This window comes from Mixophyes fleayi, chromosome 3, assembly GCF_038048845.1.
Source record: "Mixophyes fleayi isolate aMixFle1 chromosome 3, aMixFle1.hap1, whole genome shotgun sequence".
NCBI lineage: Eukaryota > Metazoa > Chordata > Amphibia > Anura > Limnodynastidae > Mixophyes > Mixophyes fleayi.
Genome location: NC_134404.1, coordinates 92,231,983 through 92,253,522, shown reverse-complemented (window position 1 = coordinate 92,253,522; position 21,540 = coordinate 92,231,983). Strand labels below are relative to the sequence as shown.

At 40.8% G+C, this 21,540-nt stretch overlaps 1 protein-coding gene across 3 annotated transcripts in view; it reads right to left on the bottom strand.

Moving 5' to 3' along the window:
- The window catches only part of MED12L (mediator complex subunit 12L), a 468,926-nt gene that overhangs the window by 25,356 nt on the left and 422,030 nt on the right, over nt 1-21,540 (bottom strand). For 2 of the 3 annotated variants that reach the window (XM_075201969.1, XM_075201970.1), the window contains exons 38-42: nt 19,433-19,647; nt 14,813-14,896; nt 11,269-11,489; nt 7,216-7,372; nt 4,734-4,796 (exon numbers count right to left, since the gene is read on the bottom strand). In XM_075201969.1, coding sequence (XP_075058070.1) covers nt 4,734-4,796; nt 7,216-7,372; nt 11,269-11,489; nt 14,813-14,896; nt 19,433-19,647 — 740 coding nt within the window. The remainder of the gene's footprint in view (nt 1-4,733; nt 4,797-7,215; nt 7,373-11,268; nt 11,490-14,812; nt 14,897-19,432; nt 19,648-21,540) is intronic. The other variant, XM_075201971.1, reaches the window with a different exon arrangement.

The window sequence follows — 21,540 nt, the reverse complement described above, 5'->3', positions numbered from 1 at the left end:
TTGTTACAGCTAATTAATAATACAATTACAGGTGCTAAACAAAGGCTTTGTATGTTTCCTATTGCTTCCCAGGCTCACTTCTTGCAGAAGATTTTCTCTGCGACTTCAGTATCCCAACTGACAGAGGTGAATGCGAGAAACCTTAGGTTCGCCTGATGTCCTGGCGGACAAAGTGTGTAAAGAGGTCAACCTGGGACACATGTCTAGAACTTTCCCTTCCCCCCATCGCAAATTTAGTGATATCACCAGTAGGAGTATTTCCCAAAAAAGTGGAAGGAAAATTCCAAATTATTCAACATCTATCCCACCCACCTGGGGGCTCCGTAAACGATGCTATTGAGGTCTGCCATCGCTTCGTAGTATACTCCTCATTTGATGACACACTGTCCCTGATAAAAATGTACAGGAAAGGGGCACTTTTGGCAAAGTTAGACATAGAGTTGGCCTTTCGCCTGCTGACACTCCATCCGAGTTCATTTAAATACATGGTTTTCAATTACCAGATGAGTACTATATTGATAGATGCCTTCCCATGGGTTGTTCGATCTTGTGCGCATTTTAGACTTATTCAGCTCCTTCCTGCATGGATGTGTACAAGCAGGAATGGGACACCCTGGGAAAGCACACTATCTTAATGATTCTTTATTTATAGACCCTGCTTCCTTCCCGGTTTGCACGGACTCCCTCACAGCACAAGCCTTGTTTTCTGTCATGGGGGTCCCCATTGGTCACGACAAGACAGAAGGGACGTTGGCCTACTTGTCTTTTCTGGACAGTGAAATTGACACCATGGAGGGGTGCTGAAAGTTACCAATGGATAAAATTAAGAAGATGAAAGTTTTAATATTAGACACACTGATACCCCCATGTAGCACACTACAGCGAATTCAGTCACTATTAGGTTCCTTCAATTTTGCATGTTGGGTTATCTCGATGGGTAAAGATTTTTGTAGGAATCTCCAGTTAGCCTCAGCACGCCTCAGCTGGCCACAAGCATGGGTGCGATTGAATGTCAAAATCAAAGGCTACCTGCGGATTTGGCTGGAATTCCTGCAGGAATTCAACGGAATTCACATATGTCCTGGCCCCCATGTATCTAACTTGACATAGGATTTCACACAGACAACTCCAGTGCCCATGGCTTTGGGGCCTTCTTCCAAGGGGAATGGTGCGCAGTCCCTTGGATGACCTTGTGGTGGCACAGCGATTTAGTGCCTATCTTGCTAGTCTTAGAATTGTTCCCCATAGTGGTGGCCATAGAACTATGGTATGGTGGCAGGAACGTTGTGTTTTGGTGGGACAACCTCGGAGTGGTGCAGGCAATAAACCGCCAGAGCGCCACCTTGTTGTCTGCAGTTAACCTCCCGCTTAAAAATTGTCTGGAAGAGAATATCACATACCATGCACAAAACATTCCTGAAACGGACAAAGGTGTGACTGCCGCACTCTTTCATTTAAATTGGTGACACTTTAGGGAATTAGCAGAATTGATTGGTCTACCCTGTCCCCCTTATGTTTGGCAGATGATCGATTTTATGGTTTTCACTATGATGCATGATCTGCATTGGACTCTAGGATTCTCTCTATATTGTATGTCACTAGAATGTTCTGTATCTTGTATATTTATCACTAGTACAGGGTAAATTATTGTTTAAAAGAGCATAACACCTGCTTTGCCATATTTGCAATATGCAATATGTTCTGCATGGCAAATTCTTTGGAATATTTTTATCAATAATAATATTAATAATAATATTATAATAATAATAATAATAATAATAATAATAATAATAATAATAATAATATTAATAATAATAATTTAATTCAACCAGAGTTTCCAAGTAATCAAAGTTATATTTTTTAATATTTGAAAGGAACCCTGGCCCCAAGAAGAGGTACATACGGCATTGAGAGAGTGGAATCTCTTTTTGGGGGCAGAACTTACCCACCTCCAGGACTGGACACCCTAAAGTCTTGAGAGCAGGAGGCAATCAATGGCAGTATAATATGTGTTTTACACTGATAGGAAGAATTTGGAGTCCAGTAAGAGGGCTCTATATGTCCAAGTGGCAGAATTTCATTTGAAGTTGTAATTGACAGTATAGATATTTGATATTCTTTAAATAATGATACAATATTACATTTCTAGCATGCATAATAAGTTGAAGAACATTGTTGTGTAGAAAGAAGTTGAGTTGAAATTTATAGCTCATTAACACTGACATCTTGGCCCACTTGACTCACGCTTTGCCAGCAATAAAAATGTACGGATTGGATACAAATTTACGACTTAGATTATACAGACATAATGTATATCGACAAACAAATTCCGATTTGAAGAAACGCCTATAAAAACAAAATGTAGACTTACCATAAAAAGTACTGTGTAGCTGACCGATTGCTGGCAATGCCAGCAGTTTATATTTACGTCACTTAGCATAGCGACTTGTATTTTTCTGTATTTAAAGAGGAAATGCCAGCAGCCGTGTGAAATGTAAAAGTGTTTAGCGTTTTAGTAATTTTTATTCTAACCCTAACCCCAACACTAATCCTAACCCTAATCTTAATCCTAAACCTAACCTTAAAATGAGATAAAGTCTTTGGCTGTTGGCATTGCTGGTTTAAATACAGAAAACTGCAAATCGCTATGCTAAGTGATGTAAATACAAACTGCCAGCCCTGCCAGCATTCGGTATATAGCGGAAGCATATCTGTGATCTACACTGTAAATTTTATGGTCCCTTCTAACCAGGTCTCACCTGTTCTCTATTACCCTGGACTCTCTCTAAATTTCTTTTCTTACTGTACTGGTACTGCCTTGTTTTACTCGTTTCACTTAGTCTTTTTAGTTTTAGCCTACATTCTAATTGCCCTATGTTATTGCCTTATTCTTTTTTAGCCTTTATTTATCTTTAAATGGACCTCCTCTCCTTCCCACTGTCTTAGCCACTCTCTTGACCTTGTCTTCTCCCACCATTGCTCCCTCTCTGACTTAGCCATATCTCCATTCCCCCTTTCTGACCATAATCTCCTTTCCTTCTCCCTCCCCTTGTCTCCATTACCACTCTCCTCTTCTAAGCACAATCTCACTCGCCGTAATCTTAACACTCTTGACCCTGCGGTCTTTTCCTCCTCCCTTGAAACTCTTCTCTCCACAGTAGCCAATCTCACCTGTCCCAACCTCCCTATCTTCTGTCCTTGACTCTGCCTGCCCACCACTGCCATTTCCCTACGCTGTTCCAAACCCAACTCTGGCACTCTAAATTAACACGTTTCCTCAAATTGTGTTCATAGGAAATCTCGCAGTCCGACTTATCTACCTCTCCCGCCAGTCCTCTTCTGCCTCCCCTCTCTGTCAAGCTCTACACTGGCTTCCCCTCTGCTTCAGAGTCAACTTCAAACTCCTCACCTTTACCTATAAAGCCCTCTCTAACTCCACTGCTCCATATCTCTCCAACCTCATCTCCACTCATACTCATTTTCGCCCACTGCGGTCTTTCTACGACCGCCGCCTCACCTTGAATCTGGTTACCACCTCTCATTCCTGCATTCAAGAATTCTCCCGTGCTGCCCCCCTTCTCTGGAACGATCTACCCCATTCTATCAAGCTGTCACCTAGCCTGTCAAATTTTTAAATGCTTGCTCATTAATTAAGGTGGACAAAGTGCACCTGTTTCGCCCCAATGGCGTGCACTTGACTGACCAGGGACTTTGGCTCTTCATAGAGTGGACTTATTGGATAATTGGGCCAGCAGTGAGTACACCTGGTGGTGGACTGTGATTTCCTTAAAAAGGATCACAGCGGTTGGTAGGAGAGCATCACAGTCAGCTACTATTAAGCATATGGTGTTACTGATGATTGGTAGGGGTCACAGCCCCCTTCCAAGCTACATGACTCTTGACCTACTTTGTGTGGGTACATCATTGTCGAGTCCAGAAGTGGTGTAGTAACTCTATTTCCAGAAGTTTAACACTGGTCAATAGTAAAGGATAACTTTCTGAGACCAGTAGGTAATGGTCTGAGCTTCCACTGTTAGGCTCTGCATTTAGATTGCCTGACTGCCCTGCTCTCGCCGTCACCGTTCAGTATTCACACATTTAAATCAAAACAAAACTGTGACCTTTGCTAAAATTAAATCTGGTGTCTGCGTGGTTATTTATATGGTAAATGCAGTAATAATAAATGAACATCAGAAGGAGGGTGGGTGCATGAAAAAAAGAGACATAGACACTATGAAGTTTATCTAAACTGCGCTAAAGATCACCACCACTTTTTTTCATTTGCACATGTTTTAATAAATGACATCCCCCCCATATTGGGCTTCATTTAAATTAGGAGCAAAATGGTGCACATTAGGACCTGAACGGTTCATGCTGTGATGCAGGAGGTGCAACTGTATTATTTTCTACATGCAAGGAAATTATGCCTTCTTGTGCATGTAGCACACAAAAACTAGACAGTTTTATTTTGTACTTCTGCTGCATTTGAGAAACAGAGAATGCTTTAAGAAAACTGTACTACAATTTGCAAAGTGTTTTAGTTATCTTATAATTCTTTATTGTGTCTAATCTGAATAGTTTTTTAAGTGTATGAGCCATTTCTAGCCACTTTGTGACTATCCTATGGCTGATGTCTAAGATAGATGCAATTTATTATTGAAATATGTAAGACTTTATATACATATATTTATACATACATATACATATATATGTATATATCCTAATATTCTTACCAAGGGCTGGTGTGCTTGCATTACTTGAAGACCAGTGGCTTGCTGACTCTGTTGTTGCTGTAGCTGAAATACATATAAACTCATAAATCATAATATTCAATTTTACAAGAAATTTACTCTTTTGATTTGCCTCTTGCTGTTTTGTAGCACATACACAATGGCAGTGGGCTTTACATAGTAATAAGAAGGGGAAACATTTTATTCATTAACAGTTATTGATATAGGACTGATTCATTAAGGAAAGAAAAGCAAAAAAGGAGTAACTTTGCACCTTGGCAAAACCATGTATATTTAGAGTGGGAGGTAAATTTAAAATGTGGGGACAGATTTATAGTTGGGGGTAGGGTACGTCCTAGATCAACTTTAAATTTCAGTGTAAAAATAAAGCTATCAAGTATCTATGTGCTACATAAAAAAGCTTACAGTAAATTCCTTATGTGCAAAATAATCTAATTTGCACCCCTTGCATTGTAACATGGTTTGTCCAGGGGCAAATTTACTCCTTTTTTTTTTGCTTTGCTCTCCTTAATGAATCAGCCCCATAGTGCTTACATATTACACATATTTGTCAACTTTTCGTCATTGGCTTCAGGGAGATCCCAGGGGAGGTGGGCGTGTGGCGGCAGGGCTTGATGAATAGCATCATTGTGGCCCGCCCCCTAAATGATTGTCACAATTTTGGCCAATTACAGCAGGGGGCGCGGCTAAGATGGTGCGGTATTTGCATCATTAAGCCCCGCCCCCTCCACTTATCTATTGCGGGGGACGAGAACCGGGAGGCTGCCCTGCTCTCCCGGGAGGTCTCCCAGAAATATGAGTTTCCCGGACATTCCGGGAGAGTAGGCAACTATGCGTTAAAGAAAAGCAGCTAATGAATCTCTAGAGATTGAAGTGTCTTTTACATTTCTGTCTCCATTACTGTAGTCATGTTGTCTTACTTGTCAGTCTTTGATTAAATCTTGGTCTCCATGAAAATGGCCACCTCCATAGGCATCAATACATGGACATAGGACACAATTTCTGAACAGTGTCATCATGCCACAGATGGTGAAGCCAACCACGTCTTGTACTGGCTCAGGGTCAGGGAGAATGCCAGACTCTTCAGGGAGTGAGGGAGATTACCCCTATTTCAGGGAGTCTCCTTGACATTCAGGGAGAGTTGGCAAGTATGATATTACATAGTTCTTTACAGAGAATGTTTAAGCTTATTAAGCTCCCTGCTGACGGTAGACACCTCATTATTCCTATCTTAGAGCATCACTCAGGGAATTGGCCCAGATCAGCACATGTAGCAGCTATAAGGGGCCTGGTAGCTGCTAGGCCCTGTAGCAACTGTTACTCCGTGCTCCCCTTCCAGCTGTACCTGAAGAATGTGCTTCCATCGTTTCTCTTTTATACTCCTAATTCAGTTCTCTTTTAACTTCTGAGGACAAAGCCAACACCACCAGCTATAGTGCATTGTAAATCAAGATATAAGTTTCACATTAATCCTTGTTTTATTTGGTTTAGCAAACAGTAGTTCAGCAATAGGGAATGGTTTATATGAAAAGCCACTGCCTGAACAGACAATAAATGAGGCACCAGGAATCATTGTCTTTATATATCTGATGCACTATACTTAACCTGTGAGCTTACTACAGTCCTGAGCCCATCAAGCCAACCAGCTCTCGGTTGCCTAGTGAATAACTGCTGTTTGACAGAATGTTTTTTTTATGGGGGGGGGGGGGGGAAGGGGGGAGTTGTCACCTTAAAAAGGCAAAAAAAAAAGCATTGACTAAAAGCAATTTTATTGACCCAGCTTTGGTGTATTTATTTGCTTCATTAGTAAAATGTCCACACAAAGGAGTTATCCACTTTTGGGCAACCCCTGGAGACAGTAGCCCACTCATGTAGCAGGACCTATGTAAGCTATTACCTTAATGAACTTCAGGACCAGCAACAATGGCTGCATGAAGAGATAAACGCTTTCAGCATAATCTACCACATCCCTGTTAACTGTTAGGGTAACAGGAGAAATATAACTGAACAAGGGGGATTTTATAGGGAGTAATCCCTTTAAGCACTGGACACTAGATCCATGGTATTGTAACACACGTGTCGCATAACAGCAACAGAACCTGTGCAAGTGTGACTGCAAAATAAAACACTGTATCAGTACTATCTTATTAATATTTTCATTGGTCGTGTAAAATATAATTGATTTGTCACATGTAAAATTCAAGGATAGTGCATGGAAAAATATGTCATCCCTTGGAAAAAACAAGCTGTATTTAGTATTTCCCCTTCCATGATGATGTTGGCAAAAAAAAATTTCTTCAAAAAAAAAAAGTGTATCAGGTGATATGTGAACCTGAGTGAGTTCCAGAATTTAAATAAAACACTAATGTATAAAACACATGACTTAAAGCCAACAAAATATTACTGAGGTTGGATGAGCTGATGCTCCTAATGTGTTAACAATCTGCCAATTCAACACTTCTACCTGTACAAGTCTCTGCTGATGAATTTGCTGCTGTCTTTGTCTCATCTGCTCCTGATTCAGCTGCACTGTGCTAATGTTTGAATGAGGAACTTGGGTGGCTCCTTGTTCCAGACTTCCTCCAATCAAGGCATTCTGCTGCAAGGGTGGATGAGTGAATCTGGATGAGAAAAACATGCCCTGTAAATTATGTGATGTTAGACTTTACTGAATAGCTTTCAGCATAATTCTTGTAGCTCAGTACATAACATGCCTTCAGAGAATACTACAAGTCATTTCCAGAAAAGCTGTCACTCACTCTTTCTACATGCACATCAGAGATTAACAGGAATGTTGTCCTTTAATTTTATGCTTACACTAATATTTCCTTTTATAGTATGATATTATTATTATTATTATTATTATTATTATTATTATTATTATTATTATTATTATTAATAAAACATACCAGTCATCTGTCATTAACAGTCTATCATTACAGTCTGAGCAAGCTTAATTACAAACTATAGGGCCTGATTCATTAAGGATCTTAAATGAAGAGAATCCTTATTTCAGTCTCCTGGACAAAACCATGTTACATTGCAAGGGGTGCAAATGAGTGTTCTGTTTTACACATAAGTTAAATATTGACTATTTTTTCATGTAACACACACATATCAACTTTAAATTTCAGTGTACAAATAAGCTATCAATTTGGGGGAACTGCCCTGCATATCTATAGGGAGGGGGGGGGAACTGCCCTGCATATCTATAGGAAGGGGGGGGGGAACTGCCCTGCATATCTATAGGGAGGGGGGGAACTGCCCTGCATTTCTATAGGGAGGGGGGAAAACTGCCCTGCATTTCTATAGGGAGGGGGGAACTGCCCTGCATATCTATAGGAAGGGGGGGGAACTACCCTGCATATCTATAGGGAGGGGGGGAACTACCCTGCATATCTATAGGGAGGGGGGGAACTACACTGCATATCTATAGAGAGGGGGGGTAACTACCTTGCATATCTATAGGGAGGGGGGGGACTACCCTGCATAACTATAGGGAGGGAGAGGGGGGACTGTCATGCATATGTATAGGGAGGGAGAGGGGGACTGTCATACAAATCTATAGGGTGGGAGGGGGGGCTGCCATGAAAATCTATAGGGAGGTAGAGAGGTTGATATGTATGAAGGAGGGCAGAGGAGGGGGGCTGATATATGTGACTGGGGGAGTTTTGATGTGACGGGGGGGGGGATAGCTAGCTAGCAGAGTGGAGGTAAGGAAAATAGCTGCAAGGGGGATGGATGCAGGGTGGGAGGTAAAGAAAATGGCTACAGCAGGGGTTAAGGAAAATGGCTGTGGGGGGGGGGGTTGTGGTTAAGGAAAATGGCTGCAGGGGGTATTTAAAAAATAGAGCAGCTTTGGGGGGCAGAATCTCATGATTGTGTGGTGGTCACATGGGTGGTCTCAGCAATCACTAGAATACGAAATATTAGTGAGATGGGGCTGGTAGAGGCTTGTATTTGATTGACAACAAATATTCAGATATTGCTTATATATGCCTGTCCAATGGGGTACTTTTAGCTGGCCATAATGGAGTGTTTTGTTTTAACTAAACGGCCTAATCATTCAGGGTTTGCATTATAATACATTTTTGCATTTTCAAAAAAGGACGCCAACTTTCCAGAAGCCAGCGAGAGGATAACAAAGTTGCAAGAGAGAAGAGCAAGGACAGGTAAGAGACAATGGCACAATCTGTCTAAATTTGAATGCTGGAGAATACACCTGAACATTCATATTCAGGAGTGTTCCTATACACCTATATATTCGGAGGAGGGTGGGGGGGGGGGGGGGGCGCGCTGCGGCCGTATTAGCCTAGGGCGGCCAGAACCCTTAATCAGGCCCTGTTTGCACCCCTTGCAATGTAACATGGTTTTGTCCAGGAGACTGAAATAAGGATCCTCTTCATTTAAGATCCTTAATGAATCAGGCCCTATAGTTATTAACACACATCTCACTGTTATTGTTCAGACAACTTAGCTATTAAACTCTGCCCTCTTATGAGTTACATAAATTCATACCTCACAACCTTCCTGATTTAGATGGGACGGACTTGATTTGAGGGCTCTGTTCCACGGGTAGGAAATTTGGGAGGTATTGTGTATATTCAGTGTGAACAAGTGGCACGCACACTGGTGCCCCCTGCAATGGAGGTGTTTGGAGGGACAGTGTACTTGGCATCCCAGCCATTTTAAAATGTGGGAACAGATTTATAAATGGGGTAAGGCATGTACTAGAACAATTTTAAATTTCAGTGTAAAAATGAAACTATCAAGTATTTGCGCGCTAGATGAAAAAACAGCCAGTATTTATCTTAGGTGCAAAATAATAAATGAATGTGCACCCATGGCATTGTAACATGGGTTGTCCCAGAGAAAATGTACTCCTTTTTTTGCCTTACTTTCCTTAATGACTCAGGCCCTGTATGTACAGAACGCATTGAAATCATCTTTATTTATGTAATTAATATAACACAATTATAATATATATATATATATATATATATATATATATATATATATATATAAAAAATGTATATAAGTGATTATACTATTAAGAGTTGTTATTTTATTTTATGATCAAATAAAAGTTTTATGCATTTTTTTATTATACTTAAACTGCAGTCGGTTTTGTCTGTCCATGTACAGCAAGAACTTTGTAGGCAGAGCGTACTTCCACCCAGATTCAAATTTAAATATATCTTAAGATACACTTGGATTTGAATACGGCCAGAACTACAAGTTTCATGCTTTTTTTTAAAAATGCATCTTCGTTTGGGACATGAATCAGGCCCATGTGTGTATCTGTAATATGTCTTATGTTTCACTTGGCAGAGGTAGTATAGTATTTAACTTGTGGTTTGTTAAATAGAATAACTGTTATGTTCATTTTCTAGTCCTGAAATAATAAACAGCTTTAGTCAGAAAAAAGTCTACACATTAGCTATAGGGCCAAATTCATTAAGGAACGTAAATGCCGATAGGTATCATGTTTTGCTTAAAAATCATTCTGCGCATGCCCAGAAACAGGCGGGGACGCCAGTGAACGCAGCAACATCCTAATAATCTTTGAGCACAAAGGACACTTGCGACACCTTATGATTTCATGGGTGGAATAGGGAGCAGACTGTCAATGTATAGTGAGAGCGTGCCAAGATCCAACTCACACAGCAATGTCTGATTCAAGCTTTGGCCATCTCAAAAATATGTGTTTTTCTGTCGTATCATCTGCACCAGCTATAGGTCGGGTGCAAGTGCGGATTACTAGTGATGATGACTATGTATACTACACAGTTAGTGTCTGGATGTCATGCTTTGCAGTGCAACACTGTAGTGTACTAGAAGCGAGTTCTGCAGGAATCTGCAACTGTGACCACAGGCAGAACCAAGGCTGTAATGTGATGTCAGGATACCTGGAGGACCTGACATTGCTGCCCATGCATGTCTAGGAAGAGAAACAGCAGAAATGGAGGAACTGAGCAGAACAACAACAGGGTATTTGCATAAATATGTGCCAGTGTCTTTGGCCATAATATTTTGTTTTGGAGCTTTATGTTTGGATATTGGGGGGCATGTAATGCTGGAGGGGCTTGGTCTGCTTACATGCTTACTTACTGCTGAGACAACATAGATGAATCTATGGCATCTAATCGCTCAGGAAAAAAAATAACACAATATTTCATATTTACCTGAAAATAAGTAATTTTTAATTTAAGCGCTGTTAAATAGCGCTATTGTCACCCTCCACATCTGACCATGCCTTCTCTAGCATGTGTGCCCACACCATGGGAGCACGCATATTGCTTCTGAAGCGCTGGGTCTCCACCACTAAAATTTCACATACATTGCTGCATGCACCAGTGGCAGCAACACGCCTGTGCAGAGCAGTGGATAACAGGTCCCAAAAGTACGAGAGTCGGATCAGACAGCAAGACAGACCCTTCAAATTGTGACTGTCCTGCCTAAATCGGGACAGTTGGGAGGTATGCTGTACCCTGGCATAATTCCTACCAGGTCTTACCGTTGACTACTTGCTGTAGGTTGAATGAAGGCAGATCCCTGCTGTTGTATGTATGCAGTAGGCTGTTGTTGCATCTGCTGCAGTCTTTCCATAAGGGTGGAGCTAGGAGGAGCAGCAGGATTGGCTCTCGTGTTGTAACTGAGTGACAGTAGAACACTGCCGCCTTGATGCTGCTGAACTGGCACCTGAGTAGTGTACATTGTATACCCAGGCGGAATAGGCTGAAACAAAACATAGAGATACTGGTAAGCAGTTGTAACAAGACATCCCAGATTAATGTGGACAAATTATAAATCAAATAACCCACAATATTACGGCTGCCCATAGAAAGGATGAGCATGAGCACTTCATAGACAAAATAACAACAGCACCAAAACACAAAGCAACAAACATTAGAGAAATAAACAGTATAACAAAGGTCTTAAACTGGATGGAGAGTAAATGCTAGTATAATATTGATCTAAAACTGGATGGATAATAAGTGTCAGTATAACATTGACCTATAAACACTAATTTAAAACTGGGTTAACAAGTAATGCCAATGCAACACTGATCTGGAACTAGGTTCTGGGCGGTGAAGGGGCACACTACTTTTAGAGCTCCTCGCACAGAGGCACCAGTCCTGGGCTGACCAATTCTAGCAGAGGGATTCCATGCCTGGGTGCTCCCTGTTATACGTAGAGTAAATCAGCACAAGCTGATTGAGGTGGCTTGGGGACACTGCACGACTTCTAAATCTTTAATGTTTAGTTTTCTTATTACACAGCGCATGGGAAGTATAAAGTGTCATTAAAAGTATAGGACTAGGCTCGATCCAGTTCTGAGAAAGTGCAAAACACAAATCCATTTACAGTGTGCACATAGCCATGCACCCCTCAGTGCGGCTAGACATACCCTTGAATATGCAATCTTTGCACTCCTTTATCTCCCTACAGTAATCTTGATCAGGTGGGGTACAGGGCTGACTACCACCGTCTTTTTCCACAGAATTCATTCTCTATCATGTACTGCTCTGCACAGTGAGGTTCCCCAGTGCGCCTATTCTGTCACCTTGTCCAATCCCATCTGTATGTGCAAACTCACCTGCAAGTGTGGCAACTTTGCTTCTCAAATGCGCTTAGATTGGTATGGTGGCAGTCGGGGAGCATTGACACAAATGAGACGCATAGTAGGTTCAAAGATGTGTTTACACCATGGTGGGTCCCAACATAATGGACAGTGGTCCCAAGGGGTTATAATATATAGGGTGTGTATTATTGTTAAGGGTGCGGTGCTATTTATAATATGTGGGGTAGGGATTAATGTTATTTGGGGTCTGGTGGGGCTATTTTGAAAATGTCCGCTGCAGCAGAAACTCACAGGGTGTCCTTTGGGATACTTCTCCTATACAAAAGCAGTCTCTGGGCTGGTGCTAATACTAGTAAGACCTTCCCCACATTCAGCACAATATACAGGATATCTCCCTCTAGGTATCTGTGCTGTGTTCATGAAAGAATTACCCTGTCTCTCTCTCTCTCTGTGGTAAATGGAATGTGGGGAGGTCTAAAAGGCATGCAAGGGGCATGTGGGGAGGTCTGATGCATGCGGAGAGGACTGATGGGCATGCACAGGGCATGTGAGGAGGCTTGGGAGGCATGCAAAGGGCATGTGGGGAGGTCTGATGCATGCAGAGAGGTCTGATGGGCATGTGGGGAGGCCTGGGAGGCATAGTGTTGTTCCTGGTGTCATGGGTCCATGCTACACCTCTGCATCCACCTGAAAGTGTGTGTGTGTGTGTGTGCGTGTGTGTGCGTGTGTGTGTGTGTGTGTGTGTGTGCGTGTTTATAATTTTTACTATTTTGGTATAATGGGCAGGGATCTTAAGAGCCAAAGGTGCCTCTCCAGTACTCCTAATCTTGTTAATTATCCCAACTCCCAAATCCTATGGGTCATGGAAGAGCCCAGGCACTTTTTAGCATAGTGCAGACATGGCAGCCCTGCAATAACCAGCTGGAGGATGGTTTTTACTATAGCAGGGTGCTTGTGGTCTCCCTGTCATTGTGGAAAACAACCCAGGCTGTCTAGTGCAGGGGTTGGTTGAGAATTTGAGGAATAAGCACAGTGCCCATTTTTTATCTTTATTTAATATTATTTAGTGTAAACTGTGAAACTCACTGTGACCTCATATATTTACAATGACTAAACAGCATACCATGTGGTTAGCCATGGTATTGAAAGTAAAACTTGTCAATGGTCTGGCTTTATCATGTGAGGGGAAGTCCAACTGCATTTGTTACGTGATAACAGCGGATGTGCCCGGTGTAAAAAGACAATTTGACACGTGTTATAACTATGACTTACGTTATCTGTACCCACTTATCAGTGCCCAAAATGTGTGTGCTTAGCGGGGATGTGGTCTCGGTCAAATGTGGGCATGACCAGGAGGATAATACATAGCTGGGTGTAAAAAAAGGAAGGAGGCATTTTTGGTCTATATTTTATCCTTGAATGTTGGGAGATTTGGGAATCTATTAGCCAGCTGGAAATTTCAGCAGAAATTCAGTTAATAGTTTACTTTGATAAAATAGTAGCCTGGGCTCTCAGATCATGCTATCATCTGTATACACGACAAGAGGCAGACCGTCTTGATTACTATTTATTTTTTACTGTGTTGAAACAAAATGTCTGCCATCTACAGTAAACCCTTACTGCTAAAGAATAACAAATATTTTTAAAAGTTGTTTTCACCACCATAAGTCAACGGTAAAATGAACAGTAGTGTTTGCAAATGATCATATTATCAATCAGCAGAAAAAGACTTGCGTCCACCAGAGCATGCCTGTAGGAAAAAACATCTACAACAGGCTTAGGCAGCGGTGTCGCTCCAGTTGTTGCTGAACTAAAAGTCCCACCGTGCTCTACCAGCTGGCCATGGTGTGCTCAGATTTGTAGTTCAACAATAGCTGACAAGAGATATATTCCTATACTCTAGAACATGGTTGTCCAAAAAACTTTTTGGCATTTAATTCCCCGAACCCCACTAAGGAGCAGATGCAGGTAAGTTAAATTGTAGCTGGTAATGGGACTACTGCTTTAATCATGATTCTGCAACAGGTTTCCTAACTCTTACTAACTTCATTTCCAAGTAAGTTTAATATGTTAACTTTGTTTTCTATGGTTTTTTCGATGATCAGCTATCGTTAGTGTTAGTGTATTTTATGTGCGGCCCAAACCAACTCGTCGTCTTCCAATGTGGCCCAGGGAAGCTAAAAGGTTGGACACCCCTGCTCTAGAAGAACAAAAAGTTAATGTGTCCACTTTAATAATCCAATCTGAAAACACAACAGTAGTTTGCTTTAGCATATGTCATCCAATAACTACAGGTGTTATTACCACATTGAAATATCACATTGATACACATATGCATTCAATAATACATCTGTTGACTGTGAACAGCACAGAAACAAGATGATCAAATTATAGAAAATAAAACCAACGAGAATCAAGGATTACATGAAGAAGTCAAATGTCATATGACATATGAACCATACCTCAGTGGAGTTACCTGTGCTTGCTGAATGCCTGGGTAAGGTTGGGAAGGTGCTCGTATTTGTGGAGAAAATATAGCAGCCTGTTCTAATGTTTGACCCTGTGCAAAACATAAAGCAGAAATATGAAGTACATTTTGTCTCAATTTCATATTTTTAAGCCTATTGAGCGTTATGAGGTTATTTTGGTGGTGTGCCGCTGTGCTGTGATGTCACGCTCCAAGCCTATCACTAACACAGGTAAGCAGCAGCTGGATGATACTGTTACTTTAAATAATTAAGCACACCTTCTCCTCATTGTCAGCCAATGGGGTATGTTTTATTTAAATCCCCTGGGCAGCCCAAATATACATTACAAGTAAGAAGTGCTTTGATTGGATATTTTATACTCTTGAAGCCCTACCCACAGAGATGACAAAGCACAATAGGTTCTCAAAACTGTGTTAGTAAATGGTCAAATGTATTTGACCTAAGAGTGAGGTAAAAATATGTGCAAGAGTGCCAAATTAGGCACTAAACATTAAATTAGTGCATTTTTTTTACCTAAAGATTGTAAGCCTTTTTTATCCACCATGTATATATTTTGCTCATATACTGCTGTGAAGTGAACTGTGGTAGCGTTGGCTATATATTCCGCCACAATAACATACAAGCAACATACCAAGGTCTCAATGCTGTCAGTTTCGTGGGAAAGAAAACCTTTTTGAGGCTTTTTATGTTGAAGGGAAGGTTACATGTCATGTGCAGTTGATCTTAGCAGAGGACACGTGGTTTGGGAATGCAGACCACAACTGAGATAATACGCTGGACCTGCTGCTTCAATAACTGGACAAATGACTGCTCTGTTTATTTGTCAGCTTTGTTGGTGGCGGATAGTAACATATGCTTGACTGCATAATTTTGCTAAGAATTCTCCAAGTGATCCTTTACTGAAGGCTAAAGTATATGCCTGACACTTATTTACATGATAACACCCACTGAGTCATAAGTAAACAATGGAGCTATCTTTCCACCCAAGCAGACCCATATATTGTATTTTCAGATATGATACTGAAAGTTCTCAGCGGAATCTGTACTTCCTATTTAACGCCACAAGTCAAGCTATCATAATATTTTAGAATGTCTGAGAAAAAGAGAGAGGGAATTACTTCATTATTAGAAAACAAGTGGCTCTTTGTCTTACATAATTAAATGTTTTCACAGTTCTTATTGGTAGACATGACATCTGGAATATATGTCCTTGAAAATACTTCAGACATGATGTTGCTATGGAACAGTACAAACATTGTGATTATTATTGTTTATCAAGCAGTGAAATGCAAAGGGGTCATTTTGTGTCACACATTTCTATATGTTTGTGTAGCTTCTCCCATCTTGCCCATAACCTGTGGTAATGGGTACAAACTATAATTAGTTGGGGTTGACAGCAGTTGAAAGGTTAGCATTAGTCCCATGAGAAATGAAATGAAGCATGTAACAGTCAAGCAATACACTTTTTGTTTCTAATGAAAATATTAGGAATACTGTTTTGCTTATCAGGGGTTTCTAGAAAGTTCACAGTAAAATCAACAGTCGTTTCTGCCTATGTCCCTTAACTCTAGAAAGATGGAATGCAGTTCTCTGTAATGAATCAGACTGTGAGATTTTACTGAGGTAAAACCACATTATAATATTTATCATAGGGCATCCAATTAAATCTAGTGCATATATTTTTGGTAAAGTTAAGTAAACTCCCTGAACCTAATCATGGCACACTCGTAATCTGGCGTTTGAGTATGTAAATTAACTATCTACAAATATGTATACACTATGCCCTCACATGTAGATTTGTACACTTACTGTGGAAAAATTAAACATAAATGCACAAAAACAAGGCATATCTTTGCATGTCAATGCAGAGAAGTATGAGCAGACAAGGAAAAGTCTAAAACCATATGTCAATCCTCTCAGTATTATCACTAAAAACATCCCTAATTCACAGCTGGAGAATGGTTTAATGTATCTCTCATTATTATCTTTGCTTTGAAATCTTGCAAAAATCTTACATTAAAATTAGGTTTACAAGAAACTGTTATGTTGGATACCTAAACACATTATTCACATAAAAGAAATGTAATACATATGTATTCCCTTAATCATTACCACATGTTACCATATATAATTGTAATTATAATTAAGACAGTGATGTCAGAAGGGTTCTAAAACATCCCCAGAAAGAGCTCTATTAATCATCCACCCATTATCGTGCAAGTGTAAAAAATGACTTATCACTGGGATTTACCATTATTGTAGCGCTGTGGCTGTATAAAATAACAGGGCTATATTATATGTAACTTAAACTATGCTAATGGACTTTATCCATTGACATTTTGGTAAATAATATATGTATAAGCAATAGGTTCTGACCTCAGTGGCCTAGCCAGTTTAATTCTATGGTCATCATTCATCTAAACCCTTGGAGATGTATGGAGATGTGCTGGGCGTTTGCCATTTTTTCTGACCTCCTTACCGCTCCTGGCAGAGCTGTCAAGAGTATTCCTCTATTTTCTCTAGCATAGGAGAGATGCTCACCCCCTACCTATACCAGGAGATCAGAGAAAGCAGTGGGGCCCAGTCACATATCCTCGCAGAGCGGTTACATGATCGGTAGTGATGGCTACTATTCTACAGAAGGAATAAATCTCTCCAAGATGTTTTTATGTAGAGGGGTAAGGTGTTAAAGTTAATATTTAAAATGTGAAAAAATAAATACAAATAAAAAATTGTATTCTAAGTATTTTATGTCGATTTTAATATAAGATCAACAAATCATAGCTGTACAACATGAGATCCCAGATCTTAACTAACGGAAATGAACGACAAACCTTAACTTATAACGCCAAAGGTCTGATTCCACCACACTGACTAAAACCCAAAATACCTTAAGATGTGATATGCAAAATTAACCTGAAATAATTGACACGGACACAGTAGTAAATTTGGCGAACTAAGGTCACAGTTTATTTATTTTGGTAAAAGATAGAAAATGGTGGCAACGAAAGCGGATGCAGGCAAGCAACCAGTTAACACCAAACTTTACCAGGATACTTTAAAGGGATGGCCAGCCGGCCCATAAAATCCTGGCACAACATTATGGCATCAGAAAGACTCCACCCCCTCTGGCCTCACAGGTACGCTTCCTAAAATGATACCCAGGGCACCTGTACAGGTGACCCGCTAAAGAGACAGGATCGAAGGGAGGAAGACTCCTGCGGCCACACTAAAATACCTGAGCCCTGTATTAACCGCTGCCTGCACCGCTTTCCCGCCTACTGTGCCTCCTCTAGATGCAGAAAGAATTATGGTTAGAACACACAACATATACAAGACTCAACAATAAACTTACAAAGGGAGGGAGGGAGGGCAGGAGAAATATCTCCTCCCACTTGCTTACAAAAACTAACATCAAACTCCTGTATCCTATTGGTGAGGTGCATCTGAACATTTTAACCCTTTAGGGTGAAGACAGTGTGCCTCCAACATCCCAGCGTATAACAGCGTTTATCTCTATTCAGGTCTTCGCTTTTCCAACTTCCCGACAGTTCGGAGCACTGACCTTGAGGAACATTAAAGCTGATTGCCAGTTTATCTTGTGCACTGAACCGTTATAAAAACTATACTCTAACTTGACTAACCTACATCTTCATTAAACACTAATGTCCTTTGCTAATTAACAACCAACTTAACCAGCGTTATAACAAACAGTGGCGGAACTACCATGGGTGTGGCAGGTGCGGTGCACTGGGGCCCATGGAGATAATGGAACCCGCTGCACAGCAGATGCAGAGGGTCAGAACCAGCGAGCAGTGGGCCCGAGTTCCCTCCTCTCCTCCTCCCTGCTTCCCTGCAACGGGGCCCACAGCTCGCTAGTTCCGCCACTGTAACAAAACTAAGCTATGTTATACTAACAAACGAACTAATCTATCTATACTATACATGCTTAATGAAATAAACTATCAACACAGCCGACTCTGAAGGTATTCCTTCACAGTAAACATTTAAAGCAGAGGAGAAGTTGTTAGATATAAGGGCATGTGTGGGGGTCATAATTAATCATACTAGGGCATATATAATGCATAGGCAGAGCTTAAAACAACATACAACTCTGATGCGTCTTGCGTGTGACATTCTTGTACGTACATTTGTTAAATATATACGCTGACATATTGCTTTTGAGAAAAAAATTCCTTCTGCAAGTCTGATGGCATCACCTACCATGGTGAATTAACTCTTTAGTGGAACTCTCAGTTTACTTTGCACAGAAAATGAATCTGGCGACTTGTAGACACTTCTAGAAGGGTTTGTGACAATTAGAATTAGGGCTGCAGCCTTTTATATGATCTTAGAATGCATTGTAATAACCACGTTCTATTAAAAATATGTCACTCTCTGGAGAAAGCACACAACACATGGAGAGAACAAGAGATTCGGTAATACATGATGATGTCTCATGCCATCACCTAGTAACATGTGGCCTGACTTCTGAAAGAGATCGGTCCAGATGCCAAGCATCCCTATGAGACACAAGAACAAATACACAGCCTAATGCTTTGCGATGATGAAAGGAATATTGATTGTGCTGGACTTTACATATGTACCTGCTGAATTGTTCTTGCTTGGATATGTTGCCGGAGGATCCTTTGTTGTTGCTGCTGCTGCAGTAACTTCAGTTGCAACAGTTGCTGCTGGGAGTTTATTGCATGCATGGGAGGTGGCTGCATGACTGTGCCTGAGCGTCTTTGTAACATGTTTGACAGGGCTTGTTTTGTGTTTGTGGGAACAAATGTGCCCATAGGGTCCAGTCTGGAGCCACCTAAAGGAGTAAAGTTGCAATTAGTGGCACAAAAGTAAATTGACATATGTGCAAAAGAGAAACTATGGGCCTGAGTCATTAAGGAAAGCAAAGCATAAAAAAGGAGTAACTTTACACCTAGGCACAACCATGTTGCACTGGAAGGGGAGGTAAATGTAAAATGTGGGGACAAATTTATAGTTGGGGTAGGGCAAGTCCTAGATCAACTTTAAATTTCAGTGTAAAATTAAAGCCATCAAGTATTTCTGTGCTACAGCCAGTATTTATCTTATGTACAAAATAATAAACTAATTTGCACCCCTTGCATTGTAACATGCTTTGTCCCGGAGAACATTTACTCCTTTTTTTGCCTTACTTTCTTTAATGACTCAGGCCCTGTAAGTTTCTGGATTTGGTATAATGTTTATGGGTCGATATAATTACTTGCACTCCTGCAAAGTAACAAAGCTCCAGTTTCAAACGGGCTTTAAAAACCCACCTTTTTCTTAAAGCCTTCCAGTCTCCCACTTAACTACCTACCTTATCCTCTGCCTCTCCAACTTCTTTCCCCTTCCCTGCCTCCGTCCCTCTACTCTAACTCTCTTTCCTGTGTTTCTCCGTCTGTCCACCCCTCCCCTTAGATTGTACGCTCCTCTGAGCAGGGCCATCTCTCCTCCTGTTTCCACCACTTCTAACTCTGCTCTCCAGCTACTTTGCCCTCCTCCTCGAGGGCCCTCCTCCCCCCTCTGGGGGTCTCCCTGTCTTCCGCGCCCTCCTTTTGGGCCCCGTCATTTGCGGATACTCCCCCCGCCCTCACTAGCTGTGCATTGAGCTTACTGAGTTACTGTGCTTTATATTTACTGTACTGTGCTGTCTCACCTTGTATTGTAATTAGTTTTTGTCCCTGTACGGCGCCACGGACACCTTGTGGCGCCCTATAAATAAAAATTAATAATAATAATAATAATAATTATAATAATAATAAAAGCTCACTTGGCTATAATTATACCTAAAAAAAATCTCTGAATTATGTCAAATACCTTAGCATTGTTATCCACATCAATGTCGTGTTGAATGACACAGAGCTTGGTTGAGGGGTAAGCAATGCTGCACAATTTGCTTGGGCAGGGCAAATTGTCTGGGGCGCAAAACTTTCTAGGTGCCCCCAAAACTGTCAGCTTTACTGCAGCCTTAACCAGGATGACTCTTATTTAGCGCATAATATATGATTTAATTAGCGTAACAATAGTGGGTAAGTCAGTGTTACTCTGTAGGTTAACTGGATGATCTGTATATTAGTAATATTGTATGTTAGTATTGACACGTATGATTCTCATCATCGTCAACATTTATATAGCGCCAGCAAATTCCATAGCATTTTACAATTTGAAACAAACACAGTAATAAAACAATACTGGGTAATACAGACAGACAGAGAAGTCGCCATTGGGATCAGGAGCTCTGCTCTCAAGCTAACAATCTATAGGACAATGGGAGTCTGATACATGAGGTCAAGTTCCACACATTGCATATTGTTCCAGCCAGAATGCAGAGTTAAAAAGTGCCTAGTGGGCCTTATGATCCAGTCACACAGCAATATTGGATAGGGACTCAGAGGGTTGTAGTCTTGTTCAGATCTGTAGTCTGTCAGCTTGTTGAATGAATAATAGTAAATTCAATTTCATTGTTAGCTTTTCAGACAGTCCATGATGATTACCTAATTCAATAACCTACTGGATTATGCTATGGATCATATTTTTATGTGTTTTTTCATCCCTATGCAGCAGATTGTCATGTTAAGGGGTGAAGTGGTTCTTTAAGGGTCGCTGCCACATGGGCGCTTTCTGTGCTAAACATATAACTGCCACAGGAACTTGGTGTTCATCTGTTTGTTATGCTCTCACATTGTTTCTT